This window comes from Drosophila obscura, unplaced genomic scaffold (assembly GCF_018151105.1).
Source record: "Drosophila obscura isolate BZ-5 IFL unplaced genomic scaffold, ASM1815110v1 contig_17, whole genome shotgun sequence".
Taxonomy (NCBI): domain Eukaryota; kingdom Metazoa; phylum Arthropoda; class Insecta; order Diptera; family Drosophilidae; genus Drosophila; species Drosophila obscura.
Genome location: NW_024542757.1, coordinates 1,333,471 through 1,353,398, shown reverse-complemented (window position 1 = coordinate 1,353,398; position 19,928 = coordinate 1,333,471). Strand labels below are relative to the sequence as shown.

Here is a 19,928-nt window from a genome sequence, read left to right as displayed (position 1 = left end):
GGACGAGACGGTATGGGAACCTGCCTAAGGACTCACCCGTCTGCTTCTCGGGATCCTTCAGCGTGTAGACCTGCAAAATGGTCGCATTGCTCCGTCCCTTGCTGTTGTGGGCGATGAGGAAGACATTGTAGCCCATGCCGGGCACCAGGCCGCTCACCTCGAAGTACGGTCGGCTGCAAAACGAATCGATATTTAGGTTGGGTAACAAAACCACAAAAAAGCCAAGAGCCAAGAGCCATGAGCGGCCAAGGAGCAGAACAGAGCAGAGCAGAGCAGTACATGGAAATGCACATTCGAAAGGAGGAAATGGTACATGGACATGTGCCACTGCCCAATGCCACGCATCGTTGGGTTTGTTGTAATGCAAAAGTCACACGGCGTGTGATTCTGATTGCTCTGTGTCCATTTTCGATGTCTTTCTCTCACTCTCTCTCTCTATGCACATCTCGATGACTCTAGCAGGCTCTTCCTTCTCCTTTCTTCTTCCCTTTCTTCTCTACTCACTTTGATTTGGAAAATTTGGGATTGCGTGTCGTTCCATTCACATAAACCTCCATTATAAAGTCCTGCTGCAGGCCACCGTCAAAGCCCTCGATGCACTCGATTTGGAAGCCCGTCGATGTCTGATTGAGCACCGTGCAATTTATCAGCGGATCCGGTTCGCCTATGAGTGCCACCACACACGCAAAAAATGGCACCAACAAGAAATAACAGAGCAGAAAATCCCACAATTATTTCGGTCACACAGCAGGCAGAGCAAATTGCATAAATCCGGGAATATTTTAGCTTCCCAGTTGCGTAGGCTGCAGCCTCACAGCCTCGCAGCCTCGGGAATCAATATTGCCACCAGCTCCCGCCTAATCCTGAACTGGAGTGCCCAAAGTCATTGGCAAATAAGCACAGCAGGGAGTCATCCCTCATCCTCACCCTCATCCTCACCCTCAGGCATAACAAAAACAAAATGCACTGCGGATGGCACTCCCTTTTATCCATGCCAAGGGGGACGATTGCAACACTCACCTGCTGGGACTATTGTGTACACGCAGGGGTCGCTCTGATCGCCAATCTCGTTGGTGGCCCAACACAGCAGTGTGCCGTAGTCCTGCAAAAGCAAAGAAGAAAGGATACGGATGAGCAGTGGCAGCAGCAGTGGCACCAGTAGCAGGGCGCTGGTCACGTGGATAGACGTAGTGGCGGTTGAGTGACAATGCATTTCGTTGGCTTAATTTATGCATGCAACATGCAACACAGCAATGGCCCGCAATGGCCGCTGGCGACGCTCGTCTCTTCAGTCTTAATTGAAAATTCAAAACCGCAACTCGTTTGGAAAATTATGTGTCCGCCTCCACTCTCTGCCCCCAGCGAAGGGCAGGGGACAGGCTGATTTATGTGACCCCTAAAAGATGGGCGGTGGGGGGAAATGCTGCACTTACATTCTCCGTCATGGGCGTGTAGTGGGCGATGCTCCGTCCCCTGTCGACGGCCACCTGGGAGGCGGGTATATCGACGGTCTCGCCCTGGCTGGCATTAAACTTCCACACATAGCTGGCCTCCATGGGATTGGCATCGATCTCGCAGGCCACCTTCACCGTCTCGTGCCGCCCGGAGCTGTAGGTGGTCCTCTGGCCGCTGCGGCAGACAGGTGCAACTGCAACACAAAAAGGGTACGGCAAATCGCAAGATTGGAATTGAATTGGCAAGACATTTGCATAATTAAAGCAAAACATTTGAAGGCACAGCCACACAGCCAGCAAAAGGGAGAGAGAGAGAGATGCAGAAGTTGATTTTGCTGCTGCTGCTGCTGCTGCCTCTGCTTCTGGGATGATGCCATTAAATACTTGTGGGAATTGTTGCAACAACTTGTTTGCCATTTAATTGATTTATTTTATTCATCCGAAGCAATTTGTACTGCCTGACAGGCAGAAAGATACAAGTATAGAGGGATAAGTCAGAAGGACAGGACAGGACAGGACAGGACAGGAGAGGATAGGACTCTTCTGCACTGTGATTTAATTGCATTGTGCAACGTGTTTGTTGCAAATTGCATTCGCAAAAATCGTAATTCCCTTTGATTAAGATGTTATGCAAATTAAACACTTTGTGTGGGTGTGGGGGGGGACACCTTTAATTAATTCGCTGCCTCGGGACAGGCAGGCAGGCAGGGCATACTCACATCGGATATCCAGCTGGACGGGATTGCTCTCGCCGTCGCCCTCCCGGTTGCTGCCCACACAGGTGTAGATGCCGCTGCGGGCACGGCTGGCGTTCTGCAGCACCAGACTCTGGTTGGACACGGCAATGCCTTCGGCGGGATTGTTGGCTAGGATTGCGCCCTGCGGGCGAAAGGATAAACGTAAGCAGAAACGAAGGGAAATTTAGTCGGTGGTTGTGATGGCGATAAATGGGAAAAGCGCAAATTGAAATCGAAATTCAATTTACGGATAACTGCCGGGAATTGAAATAAATTTAATTTCTCAGGCTAATAACACTTTTATGTGGCATGTGGTATGTGGCATCAGCAATGCCCTCCCACCCTCCATGCGTTGAGCGGTTGAACGATGCATGCCCCTGGCAGTGGCAGTGGCAGTGGCAGTGGCCGTGCGGCTGATTGAGGAAGCCGGAATAAATTAGGCATCCGGCTGCATAAATTTTCCAAGTGCGTGGGGCGAGGCGAATAATTCAGTAACAAATTCTCTATGTGTGTGTGTCTGTGTTTATGTGTGTGTGTGTGGCATTCAATTTTCGTTTTTGAATTCAATTTTTCGCGGCACACCTGAAATATGCAACAATTACAGAGCCAGCCTCAAGCCCCCCGGCAGCGGGTAATTTATGAGCGAAATATAATGGAAATTATAATAATAATATGGTGTTCCAGGCAGCCGCAAAAATAAAACACGAAACGAAATATTTCCCTCGGGGAAAGAACGCAAAGGAAAAGTGGTAATAGGAAGGAAAGTTTTTGCATTCGATTTATTCCATCAAAAACGCCAAGTTTTGGGTATATACGAAATCAGCCATTTTTGTATTAAAAAAACAGTAATCAATGATGGAAAAATATCTTAAGTATACCATATTATTGGGTGAATTGGATATTTAACTTACATTGTGCCGCCAACTGACTTTGTAGATCCACGGATTCGATTTGATGTTGCACTCGAAGAAGACATCGATGCCCTCGCGCAGTGTCGCATTCAGGGAGTTGGTGCCCAGCTCCAGGCTTACAACGGGAATATCTATGTGTGTGTGTGTGTGTGTGTGTGCGTGGGTAGAGAACAGAGAAATCATCTCGCGTTAGCCAAAGGATAAGCCCAAAAGAAATGCAGGTTAGAGGCGAATGCCATGGCAGCTGATGCCCTCAAAGCCAATTACTCTGAATCGCCTTTGCCGGGGTGCTCAGACACGCGAAAGTGGCCCAGCCCAGACCAGCCCAGCTCAGCCGAAAGGTGTGTAATTATTGTGTAAGCCCCACAAATTAGACGGCCATTTAAGTTGTAGAAAATGCCCCATGCCCCATGCCCCTTGCCCAACCCAACGCTACGTTCGCTAGCCATCCGTCTGCTGTTGTTGCTTGTCTGTACTTCAGAGGTATTGAGGGGTGTTTTTTGTTGGGTATATTGTGCACGGGGAGAGGTTTGTAACAGGCAAAGAGGTAGGATAAAATGCAGAAAATACCCATAAGCATACGGACACAGACAACTGTGATGCTGCCCCAAAATTCCCTTACCATACCCCCGCGGAATTCCAAGGTATTTCAGTGGCCAGTCAATCCACCAAAAGGGATCTGCTCTCTCTCTGGTTAATATTGTGTATTTTTCAGTGCTTTTGTCCTAGCTGGCAATTAGGCCTTAAAAATGTTTTTGTTTTTCCCAAGTCCCAATTCAGCAGATTGGGGGGAGTGGAGTGGTGTGTGGATTGGGTTGGTGTGGTAGAGTTGCTGGGAGTAAAATTTTAACTTGATTAATTCAGAATTGTAGCGCGAATGCGAATCAATTAAGCTTATTAAGCAATCTATCAAATTGTGAAAACAACCCAAGCCCCAGTCCTCAATGCCCAATCCCAATTGCTCCCATTCCCCACTCAATGGCTGGCTGCATGCCCCTTTAGGGGGTCAGATATTTCAATCGAAACAAGGCCAGAGGGTGGTGCTGGTGGTGCCAGGCAGAAAAGTAAAAAGGTAAGCAACAAAAACCGCACATTCAGGGCAAACAGGAAGCGGTTCAGCCATCTGCACCCCACCCCACCCCACCCCGCTGGGGCTTTTGGCCATTTAAATTTCGTGCAAACAGGTCGGAAAACTGTAAAAGCGTTAAGATGACTCTGGCTATGGCCGCTGCCGCTGCTTGCGGTGCGCCGGGCTGCCGCTTGCGGTGCCTGTGGCGGGTTAAAAAGTTTCGCAAGTTTTGTGCAAAAGTTTCGCCGCCGCTGGAAATTAATTTGCCAAAACTTGCAGCAGCAGCAGCAGCGGCAGCGGGAGGTAGGTGGGGTAGGGAAAACCTATCGAAGTAAAACCTATAGAAAGACTGGGCCAGTTGGTTTTTTTTTCGGTACAGGTTTCTCCCTTTTAAAGGCCCCCGCCTTTGTGCCTTTCGTTTTCATTAAAAAGTTGCGTCGCGTCGCGTCGGGGAAAAACATTAAATATTTAGGAAAACAGGAAGAGTAAAACGCAAAACTCACGATAAATGTCCAATTTCCAGCCATCCTCGAGGCCCGATTCGGGTATCATGCTCTGTTCGGCGCGGCAGGACAGGAACTTGCCGCGATCATCGATGGTGGGCGTGAATGTTAGCACGGAGGTGGTCATATTTCCATCCGGATTCGTCTGTGAATTGTGAAACAGAAGCCAGCATTAAAAGCAGTCAAGACAAAGCAATATACGGGTATAGAAGTCAAAGAAAGGGTTGTCGAAACGGAACGAAGCGGAACGCTTTCAGGCACGTTTCATCGGCAAAGATTGGGGGGCTGCTTTTAATTGGAGTCCCGTGACTGGTACGTGACTGCCGTTTCGGCCTCAGCTTCTTCTCCTTCAGCTTCAATTACCGCAAAAGCATGTGCACCAATCTACGGGGGGGCTGGGCTGGGCTGCCATTAACAGAGGGACAGGCTGACAGGCATTTCAAATTTGCATGTTTATAAACATTACACAGAGGGTAGCAAAGCACAGCACAGGGTATGACAGACACAGGGTATGACAGACACAGGGAACTGCGTGAGAATGAATAATAGTTTAGCCTGAATTTCAATGAATATTTGGCATGGGAATCAATGCTCCATTCCATTCAGGAGGGAAATTCAAGCAACTCTTTAAAGGGTATCTAGAAGGTTAGCAAGGGGTGTTCCCTGTTCACTTACAATCTCGTGGGTGTTCTTCATGGGGCTGCTGCCCTTCCACCAGGTAACCGTCGGCGCTGGACGTGCCCCGATGACAACGCAACTCAGTTGATAAGAATTTCCCGCCGACAGGGGCCGGTTCTCGCCCTGCAGCTTAACAATCAAAGGACGCACTGAAAGATAACACACAGGGGAGAGTTAAACAGAGGATTAGAGAGAGTGGCTGGCACTGGCACTGGCACTGGCTGTGGCACTGGGCACACTCACAGTTCATGTCGAGGTCGACGCTGCTGATAATTGGCGTTGTCAAATTATTGTTCTCCGCCCGACACGTAAGCTTCATGTGGAGATTCCTGCGCTCCAGGCGCGCCAGGGATAGCACATTGCCCACCCTCCGCTCCGAGAGGGAGTGCCCCACGCTGGCGTTCTTGTAGATGGTATTCCCGTGCAGCCAGGTAACCCTTGGCTGTGGCCGACCTGCAGGACGGACGAGCAACGAACAAGAGAAAGAATTATCGAGTGTGTGTGTGGCTGTGTGGTAAGATGGTGTGGGGGGGGGGATTGTGTGGTGTGGCAGGGTGGCATGGTGTGTGCTTGCAACTGATATGTTTGTTATACGGCTTGGACTACTTGCGAGTCCTTTTCCTTGGCGTTTCAGCATTTTGGGTAGGGCAGAGGAGAGGATGCCTCTACGTTTTCTGCTGTTTGTTCAGCAACTGCAAGAAGTGGATGTGTGTGTGTGTGTGTGTGTGCTTTAGTGGGTGGAATGATTGTGCTTGTCTGTGTGTGTGTGTGTGTGTACCAAGTGCCTTTCGCTGTTTCATTTGTTGTCTTGTTTGGCTTTTAGCAATTTTCAAGTGCTCTCAATGCAATTTGTGGGGCCATTGTGTCTGCCTCTTCCTCTACCTCTGTCTCTCCCTCTCTTTCGGTCTCTCTCTCACTCCCTGTCTGTTTGTCTGTCTCGATGGGTATCCATGTGGCATGCAGCAGACAGCTAGCCGTGTGGAAATTAAATAAAATGTGAAAATGTGAAAATCTTTCGCCTGCAGCACTCGCACTCGCCCGCGCACTCTCATCACTTTTAATTGTCAGACACAAGGAGCGCGTCACAGCGTCAACACTTTTCCCCACAGAGACACAGAGAGAGAGAGAGAGAGTGAGAGAGAAAGAGACAGAGAAACAGAAACAGAGACAGACGACGACGACGACACGTGGCTCCTGCTGCTGTTGCTCCTGCTGCTTGCTGAAAAAGGACTTACCGCCGATGGCCACGCACGTGATGTTGATGGCGGATCCCTCGTTGTAGGGCCCCAGTGTATGGTCCTTGATGGTGGCCCCCTTGCTGTCCAAAATGATGACGGATTCGGGCGGAACTGTCGGATGAAAAATGAGTGAAAATGGTAAGGGAATTAGTGACAAGGCCCAAGCATTTTTTCTCTGCCCCATTAAAGCGCAGTTTCAGCACGAAAGTGCACACAATGTTTGCCCCACCTGACTGCAGCTGCAGCTGCCGCCCCACCCCGCCCCGCCCCGCCCTTTGGGCAGTAAGACGAGGCCGTCAATTTCCGTCAACATTTTCCATGTTGGATCAAAACTTTTAATTTTCGTGCAGCAAATTTGCTTGCTTTATTCCTGCCACTTGGCATTATTTTGACTGCCGCTTCAGTCCGTTTATCCACTTGGCTCAAACCCCTCTCCCATTATCCCCTCCCATTATCCCCCATTTTGCTGGCATATTTGCTGGGTGCGACCCGCTTCCCCCTCCCCGCCGCTTGCATTAGCAGCAGCAAGTTGTTGCCTCCGAAAAACTTTTCGAAATGCCCGCAGGGGGTGTGGGGTGGTGGCAACTTTTAATCTAATATCTTCTTTAAAGTTTTTTTTTCCCCCATACAAAGTTCTGTAAATCCTGCGTTGGTTTTACGCTTCACATGTCACAGCCAGCCAGCCACACACATGCCCCTTGGTTGCATGTTGAACATGCTCAAGAAGTTGGTAAAAACACAGCCGCCACGCCCTGCCTGCCCCACCCCATCTTACGCTTCATCTGGCAACAGCAGCAGCAGCAGCAGACGGCAGACAGCAACTATTTACCAAAACAATATTCGACCAATTCGTGTCCCTCCCTCCCACTACTAACCACTCTTCTGCACTCGCTCTCTCTCTTGGCCATATATCTCAACGGCTAAACGCCTTTGGAAAACGCATATAAATTTTAATGGTAAATTGCTAGCCACAGCCAGCGCCATCGCCTCAGTGCACAGGTGGCAACTGGAAAAGAAAAAGGGAAGGGCCTGCCGCATGCCCGTAGAAAAACCCAAGGAATGAAATTGCAATTGGAGAAGGCTCCTTATAGAAAGGGATTATCCAGAGGAGAGCAAGAGAGAGAGAGGGGAAAGACTATCGAAGCATTGGATGCCCTTGCATGGAACTGAATTTTTTCAGCTAGAAATACAAAAGTTATAGCCACAAAGAGTTAGTTTCTCGATCGTTCGATTCTTTTGGGTGAAATAATATATTTCTGTGAAATGATTATTCCCCTTTTGGTGATATATATATATATATTCCTCTATATTCGCTCTTAGCATCGGGGAGAGCTGTACAACTTTGGGATACCCTGGAAATTGCTTCTGGAAAGGAAGAAGCATGAAATTGCACTTGGAAGGATGTGCGAAGGATGAGGGGATGCTCATTCTCATATGTGTGGCATGGCCACAAAAAGGGATTAGAAAACAGCGAAGGTCTGAAGATTCTTTGCTCTCAATTTCTTTTCTCTTTTTTTTTTTTGTCTGCCATCGAATCAATTTCTGGAGTTGCATTGGAACGAGAGCTCCAAAAAATAGGGAAAAATCCATTTAAATGGCAAAAAATGGCAAGAAAACAAAAAAAAAATTCAATTCGAAACTTGTTCCATCTTTGCCCTGCTCTGCGCTGTCTTTGGGGCAGGCTTTAACTCTCCACAAGCTGCAACTTTTGGCCAAGTTTGCACTTTAAAAGCTGTTTGCAGAGCAGAGCGCCCATCCACCAGGGGGGGTTTGGGGGTATGGCGCAAAAGTTGGCAGCCCGAACATACAGTTGGCGTCTTGTGCTGTAACTAATGTGTTTGTCCAAGAGCTGAGTGGTGGCTGCGGTTGCCCAAGGGCCATGGCCATGTCCATGCCCAGACTCAGATTCCGACGCAGACCCAGATCCAGACCCGAACAAGACACAGGATATGTCGCTGCACAAATTAGCTGCTCAATTATGCTGCTGCCCCCCTTTGGCTGCCTCGTGCCACACGCTAGTGAGTGGCATCTCAATATGGCACTTACTTATGACTGTTAAATTCACTTTGGAGTTACGCGTCGGACTCTTCTGGAAGTCCACGCGGCACCGGTACTCGCCCGTATCGTCCTCCGATGTTGACTTGATGCTCAGCGTGCCGGCACGTCCTTCCACGTGAAAGGACAGCCGCTCCCGATACGTTTCGTCTGACCAATGGGTGCCCTGGGCAAAGTTCGAGTCCCGCGTATCCACACTGCAAAAAGAAGACAGAGAGATGAAAATGAACGGAAAAAGCGTCAGCGGGAGGGAGATAGGGAGGGAGAAGACTTTAAATGGAATTTCCCCAATGAAAACAAAAGGTGAGGCCTGATGAAAGTTTTTTTTTTTTTTTCGCCCCTCGTAATTGTGTTCTGCAATGAATTAATAAACCCAGCCCCTACCGCCCGCCTCTAGTGTAATTTATTTGTTTTTTTTTTTTGCTTGAATGTTTTCCTTTCCGATTATTGATTTACTTTCCATCGATATTTCGGTGTAATGAGCTCATTTTGGTGGTCAATCAATGGACTTAAAGTTTGGATAGCTATTTCTGCGTTTCTGGGTTTTTAAAAAAGTTTCTCGAAGGCGGCTGGTGGTGGTTGCCACGGCCGGATTTAGGTCAACGCTTGGCCAAGTGGCCAACTTATTTGGGTTCTCCCTCGCACCCGCTCTCCACAGTCTACTCGTCGCAGTTAATTATGCAGCAAATGCTGTAATATTCATTGCTTAAATCGTTGCGCAAAGTAATTTTAATCGAGAGTAATTTTAGCCTCCAGTTTGAAGTTTGAGTGCTTTCAAATTTATATTTTGCACACTCGCAAATTGTGAATTAATCATTGAAACGGAAGCAGCTTAAATCAATATTTCAGCATTTTCTTCTGCTCAAACAAAGGTGGGAGAGCCCCTAAGAATGCCACAAAAATACGCTTTTGCACATGAGTAGATCTTAACTGCAGTTCCTTCCATATCTGTACAGACATATATGTGCGGCAGTCTCTTCTTTCTCTCCTGCCATTCTCCATGGCTGGCTCTATCCTTTTTCCACCTCTCTTTTCTCTGACAGCTGAGAGCTTTTCCGATTGCTGTGTCTGTGTTTTATTGCTTTTCAATTTTGATTTGTTCATGAACATATGGCGGGGATGGCTCTTGATTCTATGCTTGATCCTTGGACTGGAAAGAGTGCAAGTGGATACGCGCAGGGTAGCGCTTGGCGCGGCACTGGTAGTGGTCCAGTGGCTCACAATGAGGTTCTGGCCAGCGCCTGTCCGGACGCTGTGGCAATAAAAAGTCAATGGCATTGACGGAATGGCAGCAGCGAGAGCTGAAAATTAAATTCTCACCAAGTAAAAGAGCTGTCGGCCGAGAATGTGGCCGGAGGGCAGGGGCTGAGCTGAGCTGAGCTGAGCAACGATGGCGATTGCGATGGCGATGGCGATGGCTTTTGCTGGAGTTTCTTTTATGATTAATTTACTTGCTGAGTGGTTTTTAATTACCAACAAGCATTGGCCCGTCGTCGTCGTTGTGCAACGCTAATTACTGTGAGCGGAGGATTTTTGCTCTAGTCATTTGCCTTGGAAATGTTGTCCTTGAAGAGCGATGCGGTGCGGTGCCCAACGCTGCTCTGCTCTGACCGAAAGTTCAATTAGTTTTAGCCGCCGCCTGGCAATCAGCTAATCAGCGCCCTACACACACACACACACACACACACATGCCCCTTGGTGCCATTGCCATGCCCCATGCCCCCCTTCTCGTGATGGCGGACAAATCCAATTAAAGTTTCACGCCTTTGATGTGCTCTGTAACTGGCAATGGAAATGGAACTAGAACTAGAACGTATCTGTATCTGTATCTGTGAGATACTTGCAGAGGAAGAAGAAGTAGCAGCCAGAGCATAATGTCAGACATGAATAATTGAAAAAGTTTTTGTGCTACCAAATGTAACCTTGGAGCTATGTCTCCCCCCAACACCCAACAGCCCCCCCCCCCCCACCAAAGAGCCTGTTTCCCAAGGAAAACTTTCACCAATTTGTCGGTGTGTCGGAGTGGGGCAGCCTCTCTGGGAACCCTGTTTAATTTTCTAGTTATGCTAATTTCCATGCCAGACGATGGCCAACATGCGGGGATAGGGGGGAAACAACCGTATGCCTTAATTAGCAGACATTAAATCAAAATCTAAATGAAAATGTAAACGAAAACGAAAAATCCTGACATGTGCAGGTCCGGTATGTCTCTCCCTCTCTCCCTCTCCCTCTTCTCCTTTAATGTTGGCATTTTCTGCCTCATCTGCTGTGTATTTTGTGTGTGTCTGTCTGCTGTACTTATCTGCATCTGTGTGTGTGTGTGTGTGTGTGTTCTGTCTGCTCTCGTATCTCTGTCTATCTGGGTGTGTGTGTGTCTGTGTTTGTTTTGTTGGTTTGAGTGGCCAGCGGGTTGAGTGCGTCAAAAGTTGTCTGTGGTAATCAATTTTGTTTATTTATGAACCCCCCTCCCTCAGTCTGTCTCTGTGTGTCTTTCACTCCCTATGTGTGTGTGTGTGTTTGTTGCGTATCTGTGTTGAAATGTTTTTGCGGTCAAAGGTTGTAGGGTGGCAGGGGGCAGGGGAAGCTGCTGCCTGCAGTTGACACAAAAGCTTAAAGATTGAATGGCGCTTGAGGGCGCTTTCAAAAGGGAACTTAAACCCTCCTTTGACTCACCTGTAAATGGGCGTCTTCAGGCCCACCTTGTACCAGATAACCAATGCCACACGATCCTCGTAAATGGGCGGCGTCACGTTGCAGGGCAGTCGGCCGACAGTGCCCATTATGGACTCGGAGAGCACGGGCGGACCTGCAAGACACAGAAAAACACACAGAAACACACAATGAAACGATGGGAAAAATGTTGAGGCAATGATGGAATGGATGCCGCCTGCCGCCTGCCGCTTTGTGACACAAAAGCACAAAATACACCAGCAAAAAAAAAAAAGAAAAAAAAAAAATGTATAAACCGGAAGCGGAAGAAGCGGCGACGGCGCACTCGGCGCGTAACAAATGATGTATAATTAGCCGAGGGCATTAGCACTTTGTTTTACTCCCCCACCCAACCCAAACCAAACCAAACGATCTGCAGCTTTGGACCCACTAATAATGCTATAAATAACAGAGAAAAAAGAGCCTGGAAGGACACGAGAGACAGAGACAGCAAGAAGAAAGAAGAGAGAGAGAGAGAGGGAGAGCGGACATAGACGCAGACAGAGCTAGAGATAAAAGTGACGTAATGGGCGCGACGTCTTCATCGTCCTACGTCCTGCGTCCTTCTGCCCTTCGTCCCTCGTCCTGTTAGCGTCTTTGGCCGCATCTTTACATTAAAGTGAAATTAGCGAGCAAATCCTTTTTCTATGCTAATTTCTTTTGGCTTTCAAGGCGCGCGGATTGTTTCTGGCCCCCAAGATTCTTTCCTTTTTTTTTTTTACTTTCGGCTTTTCCTTCTCATTTTTTTTTGTTTGGGCTTTACTTTTGCGCCATTTTTTGAGCTATGTCCTTTGGCTTTGGCTTATTTTCCGAGTCTTTGCTCTTAACAATTTCCTTTCCTGTCCTTTCAGCTCCGGTACGGCTATGGCTACGGCTATGGCTATGGCGATGGCATTTATTTGTGTTATTTTTGGCCTGCACTTAAAATTCGTTTGCCTTTTCATTATTTCCGAGCTGGGCCCTCCAAAAATATTACAATGCAGGAGGGAGAGAGAGAGCAAGAGATAAGGGAAACAGATAGAGAGAGGCAGAGGCAGAGAAAGAGAGAGAGAGAGAGGGGTTGCTGTTTGAAGTTGACATTAATTTTGGGTTCCTCTTCTGGGAGATGGTTTATGTTGAGTGGGCAGCGGACATTGTTCAATAGAGTGTTGTGCATACCCTTCCCAAAAAGGGCATTACTATTGCAGAGCTGACTGCAGAGCCAATAAACGAATAAAAAAAATATTCGATTCTTTCGTTTAAGGCCAAATAATCGTCTGTATTTTCTGTATAAAACGAATTAAATTCCCAATATAAAAATTTCCCAGAATTAAAACTCATAAATCCATATTAAAGGCATCATTTGAGGGTATCCGTATCCACACCATCGGTAATTAAAGCCCTGCCTTTGGATTCCATTTTAATTTAAATTTTAAAAGATTTTGTGCCCCGGACTGTCGCGGACTGTACAAGTATTAATTTTCAGCGTTTGAAAACTTTTCGTACCCTTTTTGGCGGGACAGTGGCAGTCCCTCGTCACTGAGTTTACACCCCCACCCGCTGTGCAGGCTGTGCGGGCTGTGCGGCGGTGTTTGTATCTGTGTATCTGTATCTGTGACTTATTTAAATTCAGTTTTCGTCTAATTTGCATTTCGCGTGGGAGCGAGAGCGTTGGGAAAACAGTCGAAAAAACAGAGTTATTAAAATCCATTGGCAGACGGCAACAGACGGCGGCCAGCAGTTCCTCAACTCAATTACATCGTTCATACGCAGCGGTGGCCCACCCGTTAGAACATTCGTTGCGCTGTGGCATGGACTTTTGCGTGGACTTTGCTAAGTCGTGAAGTTGCGCCAGCGATCCCAGTGATAATGCAATGCATAATTTATAATGATAATAAATGGTTTTTCCTGGCTCCCTGTCCATCGATTTTGCATAATAATAAGCCAAGTCAGACAGTGTGTGTGTGGGGGGGGGGTGTCTGCTGGTGCCACATCCACACGAAAGCCAAAAGAGTCGCTTAAAATGTCATGTTGTCTGTGCCGGAAATCGCCCGGGTAACCATTTTCTCTGTGTGTGCGGGAACCCTGGCTGTGGGTCCTGGCTCTGGCTCTGGCTGCCGCCATGTTTCGATTTTTCGCTCATTTCATATGCAAATATGTTCGATTTGCCATTAAGCAGAGCACAGTGGGGAGTACGCAGGACCAACGCAATAATAACAATGCTCCAATGATGGAGAACGCAGGCCACACACACACACACACACACACATACTCTCTGCCACTGCCACTGCCACTGGCACTCTGCAGGGCGGAGCAGCCCTCAGAATATTTACATTATCCTTGCGTCTCTCGTTAAACGAAATGCCAACATTAGCAAAACATTTAATTATAGCAATTAGCTAATTAGAGATTTTCCCCACCAAGGCCCAAACGTAAATTGTGCAACCCCTCCACCCCCGCCAACCAGCAGCCCCAACTCCCACCAAAACAGCAAAAATCAATCGGAAAATGCCCCATTTTGTGAACCATTATCCTCCTGCATGATTTCCTGCTGATGTTGGCATTTATTTTGTGGGCGTTTTATGGGATGGGCTTTGTATGCACATTTGTGTGTGTGCCTTCTGCTTTTAGGAACAGTTTGGGCCCTAAGGGAAAGGGTAAAATCATAAGCGAATGAGTTTGGAAGGTGGCAGACTCGCAGAAGTTCTGTTCGGCATTTAAAGTTTGTTCAAATATTATTCAGAAATAAAACGAATGGGCCCGTTTGACCTTCGGACTTTAAGCGGCAACTAAACCTCAGAGCATAACAATTTTTAGAATTCAAAGAGGCATAAGAGGAGCAGCAATCAATGACAGGATCAATGTGGTAGGCTTAGGCACTCAAGAAAGAACTTTCTTCCTTGCTTTTTTTGGGGGAAAGCACCATTAAGCGACAGCAGCGACGATCTTCAATGAAAGTCAACGCAAAGGCAGTTAGACAGACCATAAAATTCGATGATTTCCATCCTCCACGTAACTATAAAAAAGGCCATCGACATTAATTGCCACAGCACGGCGTACGGTTGGGAGTGCTGCTTTTCAGTATCTGCCACACACAAGTGGCGGCAGCGAATGCTTGCCACTTATTGGTTGGATCAAAAAGTGCACCCTATTTTTGCACCCTCTTTGGGTGTGTCTGTTGCTGCATGTGTGCGTGTCTGCTCTGCTGTGGCAAATTAATTGCACATAAAATTATAACCGAACGCACTTGAGGCAAGCGACAAGCGACAGTGTTTCCACCTTGCCACACACACTCACACACGCGCAAACATTTGATGCCACTCACAGATGGCAGCTGGAGTCCGGATGGCAGGCCAAAGGTCATAAAAACACCCAACGGTAGCTGCCGAGTGGCTCCTAAGGAGCCACGCCATTAATTAAAAGCAATGTGTTGATTCCTTATTCCATTTCTTATTCTTAGCCGCCCCCCTGCTCCCACTGCCACCACTCAGCCAACTCTGCCAACAATTGGCATTTTGTTTTGACTTTTAGCGCATTTATGGCCAATTATTTTTATGGCCCAGCTGGAGGGAGGTCCAGAACTATGGCTCTGTGTGTGAGGTGTGTGAATAAATGAACTGCCGGATCGATCCTTCGATGGATGTGACATGTATTACATTCGATTTGAGGGTCCTTTAAGTGTTGCCTGGAGGACCTTTATTAATTTGTGCTTTGTGATGGGCAACAGGAAGTAGACAGCTAATTTCCTTTGAATATTGACCAAAATGATGAGGAAAATGTGAGAAATGATGTAGCCTGTGAGCCTGAGCTTGAAGAGCCTTCCTGGAATTATATCGTAGGTCCATGATTATCCATATAGCAAATTACAGCATTCCGATCTGTTCTCAAATCACAAATCATTGAGGCATAAATTCAATTATTAATATTTTATTTACACAAAGTCGAAAAATGATTAAAAAAAAAAGGGAAGCTCGTTTTTTGTGTGACAAATGTCATGGAATATTTATCCGCGGTTTCCTTTGAGCGCAACCACAATACAGTAGTGCAACAGAGATAGACAGAGATAGCGATAGAGATAGAAATTGTCACTTGGGGCTATAAAAAATATGCCATTCTATGGCTGAATGTGGATGTGGCTATAAATTAAATTGCTTTAATTAATTTTCTCATTAAATGTCATTAAATTCAATTGGTTTGCAAAGCAGCGGCAAAGGCCAAAAGAAAATTGACCACAAAGCGCAAAAAAAAAAATGGGATTTATTATTAGGGAATCCCGCCCGCCCCCGTTTTAAAGTCTATTTTAAAGATACATTTAAAGAAACGAAACGAAAGCGGCGGTATGGCGTGGAGAGGGGAGAAGAGTAGAGGAGGATGGTCTCTGGCACAAAATCTGGTAAAAATTATTATGCAAATTTGCTTTCATATTAGTGGCATTTGCTCTGGCAGGCACCACTGCTCCACTCCTCTACTCTACTCCCCTCTCCACCCTGTGCTCCTTCGTTCACTTCTGAAGATGGAAAAAAAAAATGGAATCTGCGAATGGAGACATGGAGACATGGCAGGAGCCAGCGCCAGAACTTCACTTGACAACGGCAACATTTGCTGATTTGGCAAAAATATGCACACAGAGCCAGAGCACAGGATATGGCTGGGCGGCGAGCGGAGAGCGGGCAGAGCAGTGAGGAGTGGAAAGCCCAATGACATTGCCGGAAACTCCACAGCCAAGAAATTGGCAGCGAAATTTAAATAAAAATCTTGTCAATATTGGCAGCAGATGCAGCACGAAGGAAGAGGGCAAGGGAACAGCGCAGAGGGAGTGGAGTGGAAAGCGAAACCCCACCCCCTCCCCCGCCGAATATGAGTAACAAAAATGTTGTCTCAAATAAGTGCAAACACATTTGCATAATTTGCTAAAATCATGGTGCCATCGAAATAAAAACAGATAGAAAAGGGGTTTCCTAAGCTATAAATAGATACCCTTTAGGAATCATATTTTCATACGATAGATAAGTAAAAACATATGGAAAAATGATTCCTTCTTCCTTCTTTGATTACTCCTTTGATGTAGGGATTTGCTATGTTTGAGCTTACTGCAGAAAGAATCCAAGATTCCAAGGGAGTAAATAGACAGACAGCAGAGGCTATGTAGCCATCATACCCCCCGCCTAATGATGAAGAATGATACACAATTAAATGGAGTGGGGTACTCCCCTCCAACGCTAGAGGGAGATACCTTGGGAGAGCTGGAGAACATTAAAAACTGAAATCAAATAAAAATCAAATAAAAATTTTAAAACTCAAGCAGGTCCTGGAGAGAGACAGAGAGAGAGAGCGAGTCCTCAAAGTGGTGTGCGCTTTCAGTTACAATTAAATTAAATCTGGCAGCGGCAGGAGGTCCGGGCCGGGCCTGGTCTGTTCCGTCTGGCAACTATTCATGTGTAAAAAATTCAAACAAAAGGCTCTGCTGCTGCTGCTGCTGCTGGGGGGCGACAATTACTGGCGACGGTCAAGACGGTCTGGTCTTCTCCTTCCTTTAATTCAGTTGCCTGCTCGCTGCTCGCTGTTCGGTGTTCCCTTTTCCGTTTTATGGCCATTTGCTTTGTGTAATGCCAAGTGTTTTGGCCAGGCCACGGACGGCATAAAAGTAAAGGGCGACAGGAGCGACAGGAGGAGCGTCGCAGTTTTAATGTGCAATAAACTGTAACGATAATGATTATGCGTTGTAGATGGGCGGGGACACGGCACGGCACGGCACAGAACAACCGAAACCAAACGAGGGATAGGCCTCGATTGCTGCTGCTGTTGCAGCAACATAACAGAACAGAGCACAGTCGAGGAGTCCAGTCAATCGGGGGCATAAGTTGGCTTTAATGTGCGCCCAAGTGGCAATTATTGAAAGTGCTGCTTGTGTCCGACTGAGTCCGAGTCCGAGCGAAAGTGTAACAAGAAATCGTTTCATTCTCAATTTTATATTTAATTTAATTTTGCAAAGCACTTGGATTACCATTTTCTATGGCTTATAATTGGAGTTCTTCTTACGCTCTTTATATTCCAGTTGTAAATCGAGTTGTAATCGAGGCATAAAACAACCCTTTCCACACACACACACATTTTCATTTCCATTTCCATTCATTTCATTACAGCAAAGCCAAAGAACCCAAAGATGGAGATGAAGATTGACAATGAAGATGATGTTCGTAAGTATTTTCCATTTTCCATTTTCCATTTAACTACGCGTCACATAACAGAATCTCTTACATAAACCATCAAATGGGAGACGGACCTACTGCTCCTCCTGCTGCTGCTGCTGCTGCTGCTGCTGCTGTGTCCTGTATCCCAGATCCTGTTCTAGCCTGTCTGCCATGCCCTTTTTGGCCACATAAAAATGCAGTAAACCGACTACCGACTGACAGACTACCAAAACTTTCACTTCCTGTGCGGAAGCCTCTTTCAAAGGGGCTTCAAAGATTCTTAACTGCCAAATTTTAGTGGCCATTGTGTGTGTGTGTGTGTGTGTGTGTGTGTGTGGCGTGTGGTCTACCCTTTTCGCATTTACATGATGCCTCCCACACACACACACACACAGTTCATAAGTATCTGAGAGATACAGTGGTATAGGATACTCAATTTCTGGATATCTCTTGCATTTTATGGCCCAAAGGAAACACTTTGCGGGAATCAGGTGGATAGAATATACACACACACACACATACACGTGGGATAAGGAGTATCTTTAATGCACAAATCAAGTCACTGCGAGAACTCTTTTTCTATAAACATTTTCATTTTATAGATACTTAAAAGGGCAGTGGAACGCCGCCTCCGCCTCCGCCTCGGCCTCGGCCTCGCCTGCATTTTTGTGAGTGGATTTTATGCGGGTGCGGCTGGTCCTTGTCCTCCCTACTTTTACCTTTCCAGAGAACCCCTCTCTCTGTCTCTCTCTGTGAGCTCTTTTGGCCCTTCCATCCGTTTTGGGCCATTATGCTGGGGCTCTTTGTGCCAGTCTGTGATTTTAGCCAGCGTTCGAAAATTGTTGCATAAGGAGCAAAGAAAAGGGGTGCCAACACGTTGCGTTGTGTATCTGTATCTGTGTCCACACACGAGTATGTGGTGCAAGTGTGTGTGTGTGTGTGTGGAGAGCTCATTGAAGCCCTCACCGTTTACGTGTCGCTTTTTTATCTGTAAATGGGATCCAGTTAATGCCTTGCTGACTCGACCAATGTCCCCTCCCCACTGTCTCCCTATCATTCTCTCTCTCTCACGCTATCTCCATTTCTATTTCCGGGGAAAATCTTCATGTAAACGCATGAATTGAAGTTGGCTTGGGCCAGCAAGCGAAAGAGAGCCAAAAGTCAAAAGAAAAATTATATTATGTGAACAAAAGAATAGATAAGACCATGGTCTGGACTGGACTGGGACTAGACTGGACTGGTGTAACATTATGAAAGAATATACAAATTACATGAAGAAATTAATTTGGTTTCTTCTTTTTTTTTTTTCTCGTTGTTGTAGCAGTCAAAGGAAAGCAGCAGAGCAGCAGCAGCAGAGCCAGCTAAACCCCAAACGTATATATTCGCTTAATTGCTGCACAAGGAATTTGCAAATGAAATTTTCATTTCAAAAGTATCTTATTTTATTTAATTCTTCATTTAATTTTCCCTGGGCTACGCATGGCTCCATGTGGATACCCTTCACTGCTGTCTGCTTAGCTCAGGCATTCAGCAAAATGCGAGTAAAGGGTATCCGCTGGTCGAAAGAGGAGAACTGTATTTATTTTCTTCTTACTTTTTTTTTTGGGATATAATTTGTTGTGCACTCGGAGGAGTCTTTTTGTTTTTGTTTTCCAGTAAATATTCTCGCATTTTCCTTTCCATTGATGTGGATGGCTGATGCTTTTCTTTTCTTTTCTCCGTTTTTCCGGGTTTTCACAACCCGCGGCTGTTGTTGTTCCTCGTTCGTATATATTTCGTGATGGCATTAGAAATTAATGAAATCAATTCTGGCAAAAACAAAAAAAAAAAAACAACAAAAAAACCATAGATGGATGGGGCGGGATCCACAGATGCGTAGGGCATGAAATTGGAATTGGAGCATAGCAAAAATGATGCCCCCAAAGGCGTTTGTTCTGCGCGAATGTGTATTGATTGGATTTTGATTGATCATAGCCCCTCGATTTATGATTCTGAGAACTTCAGGGATACGATACGATACCATACGATACCCTTACTCGTGCACGGGTATATGGAGCCTTTTAATTGGCAAATTGTTTAAACAATTTCGCTGGAAAAGCATTCGGGCATTCGGGCTTGGCTGGTCTGGTCTGGTTTTCTGGGTCTGGGAAAATGCCTCCTCGGACAAATAAAAAAAAAAGGGTCGCCGACCGCATAAAATATGAAATGTCCGGCCATTGAAAGGGGCAGGCAATCCGCATAGCATCGCATCGCATCGCATATTTTTCCATGCACACAAAAAACAATTTGCTTTGATTTATGCGCTCGTAAAAAACAAATAAAATTTACATGCTCTCTCCCATATGTAAGTATAAAACGAGTCCTGGGCGACCGCTGTGCAAACACATGCATGCACATGCATATA

General features: G+C 46.5%; 1 protein-coding gene across 8 annotated transcripts in view; it reads right to left on the bottom strand.

Annotated features, from left to right (window-relative positions):
* The window catches only part of LOC111079610 (nephrin), a 65,372-nt gene that overhangs the window by 9,472 nt on the left and 35,972 nt on the right, over nt 1-19,928 (bottom strand). For all 8 annotated transcript variants that reach the window (XM_022374861.2, XM_022374857.2, XM_022374855.2 and 5 more), the window contains 12 exons: nt 11,319-11,451; nt 8,637-8,842; nt 6,588-6,701; nt 5,596-5,805; nt 5,350-5,501; nt 4,675-4,819; nt 3,103-3,233; nt 2,174-2,333; nt 1,434-1,648; nt 1,021-1,102; nt 505-664; nt 37-173 (listed from right to left, as the gene is read on the bottom strand). In XM_022374861.2, the coding sequence (XP_022230553.2) occupies nt 37-173; nt 505-664; nt 1,021-1,102; nt 1,434-1,648; nt 2,174-2,333; nt 3,103-3,233; nt 4,675-4,819; nt 5,350-5,501; nt 5,596-5,805; nt 6,588-6,701; nt 8,637-8,842; nt 11,319-11,451 (1,845 nt within the window). The remainder of the gene's footprint in view (nt 1-36; nt 174-504; nt 665-1,020; nt 1,103-1,433; nt 1,649-2,173; nt 2,334-3,102; nt 3,234-4,674; nt 4,820-5,349; nt 5,502-5,595; nt 5,806-6,587; nt 6,702-8,636; nt 8,843-11,318; nt 11,452-19,928) is intronic.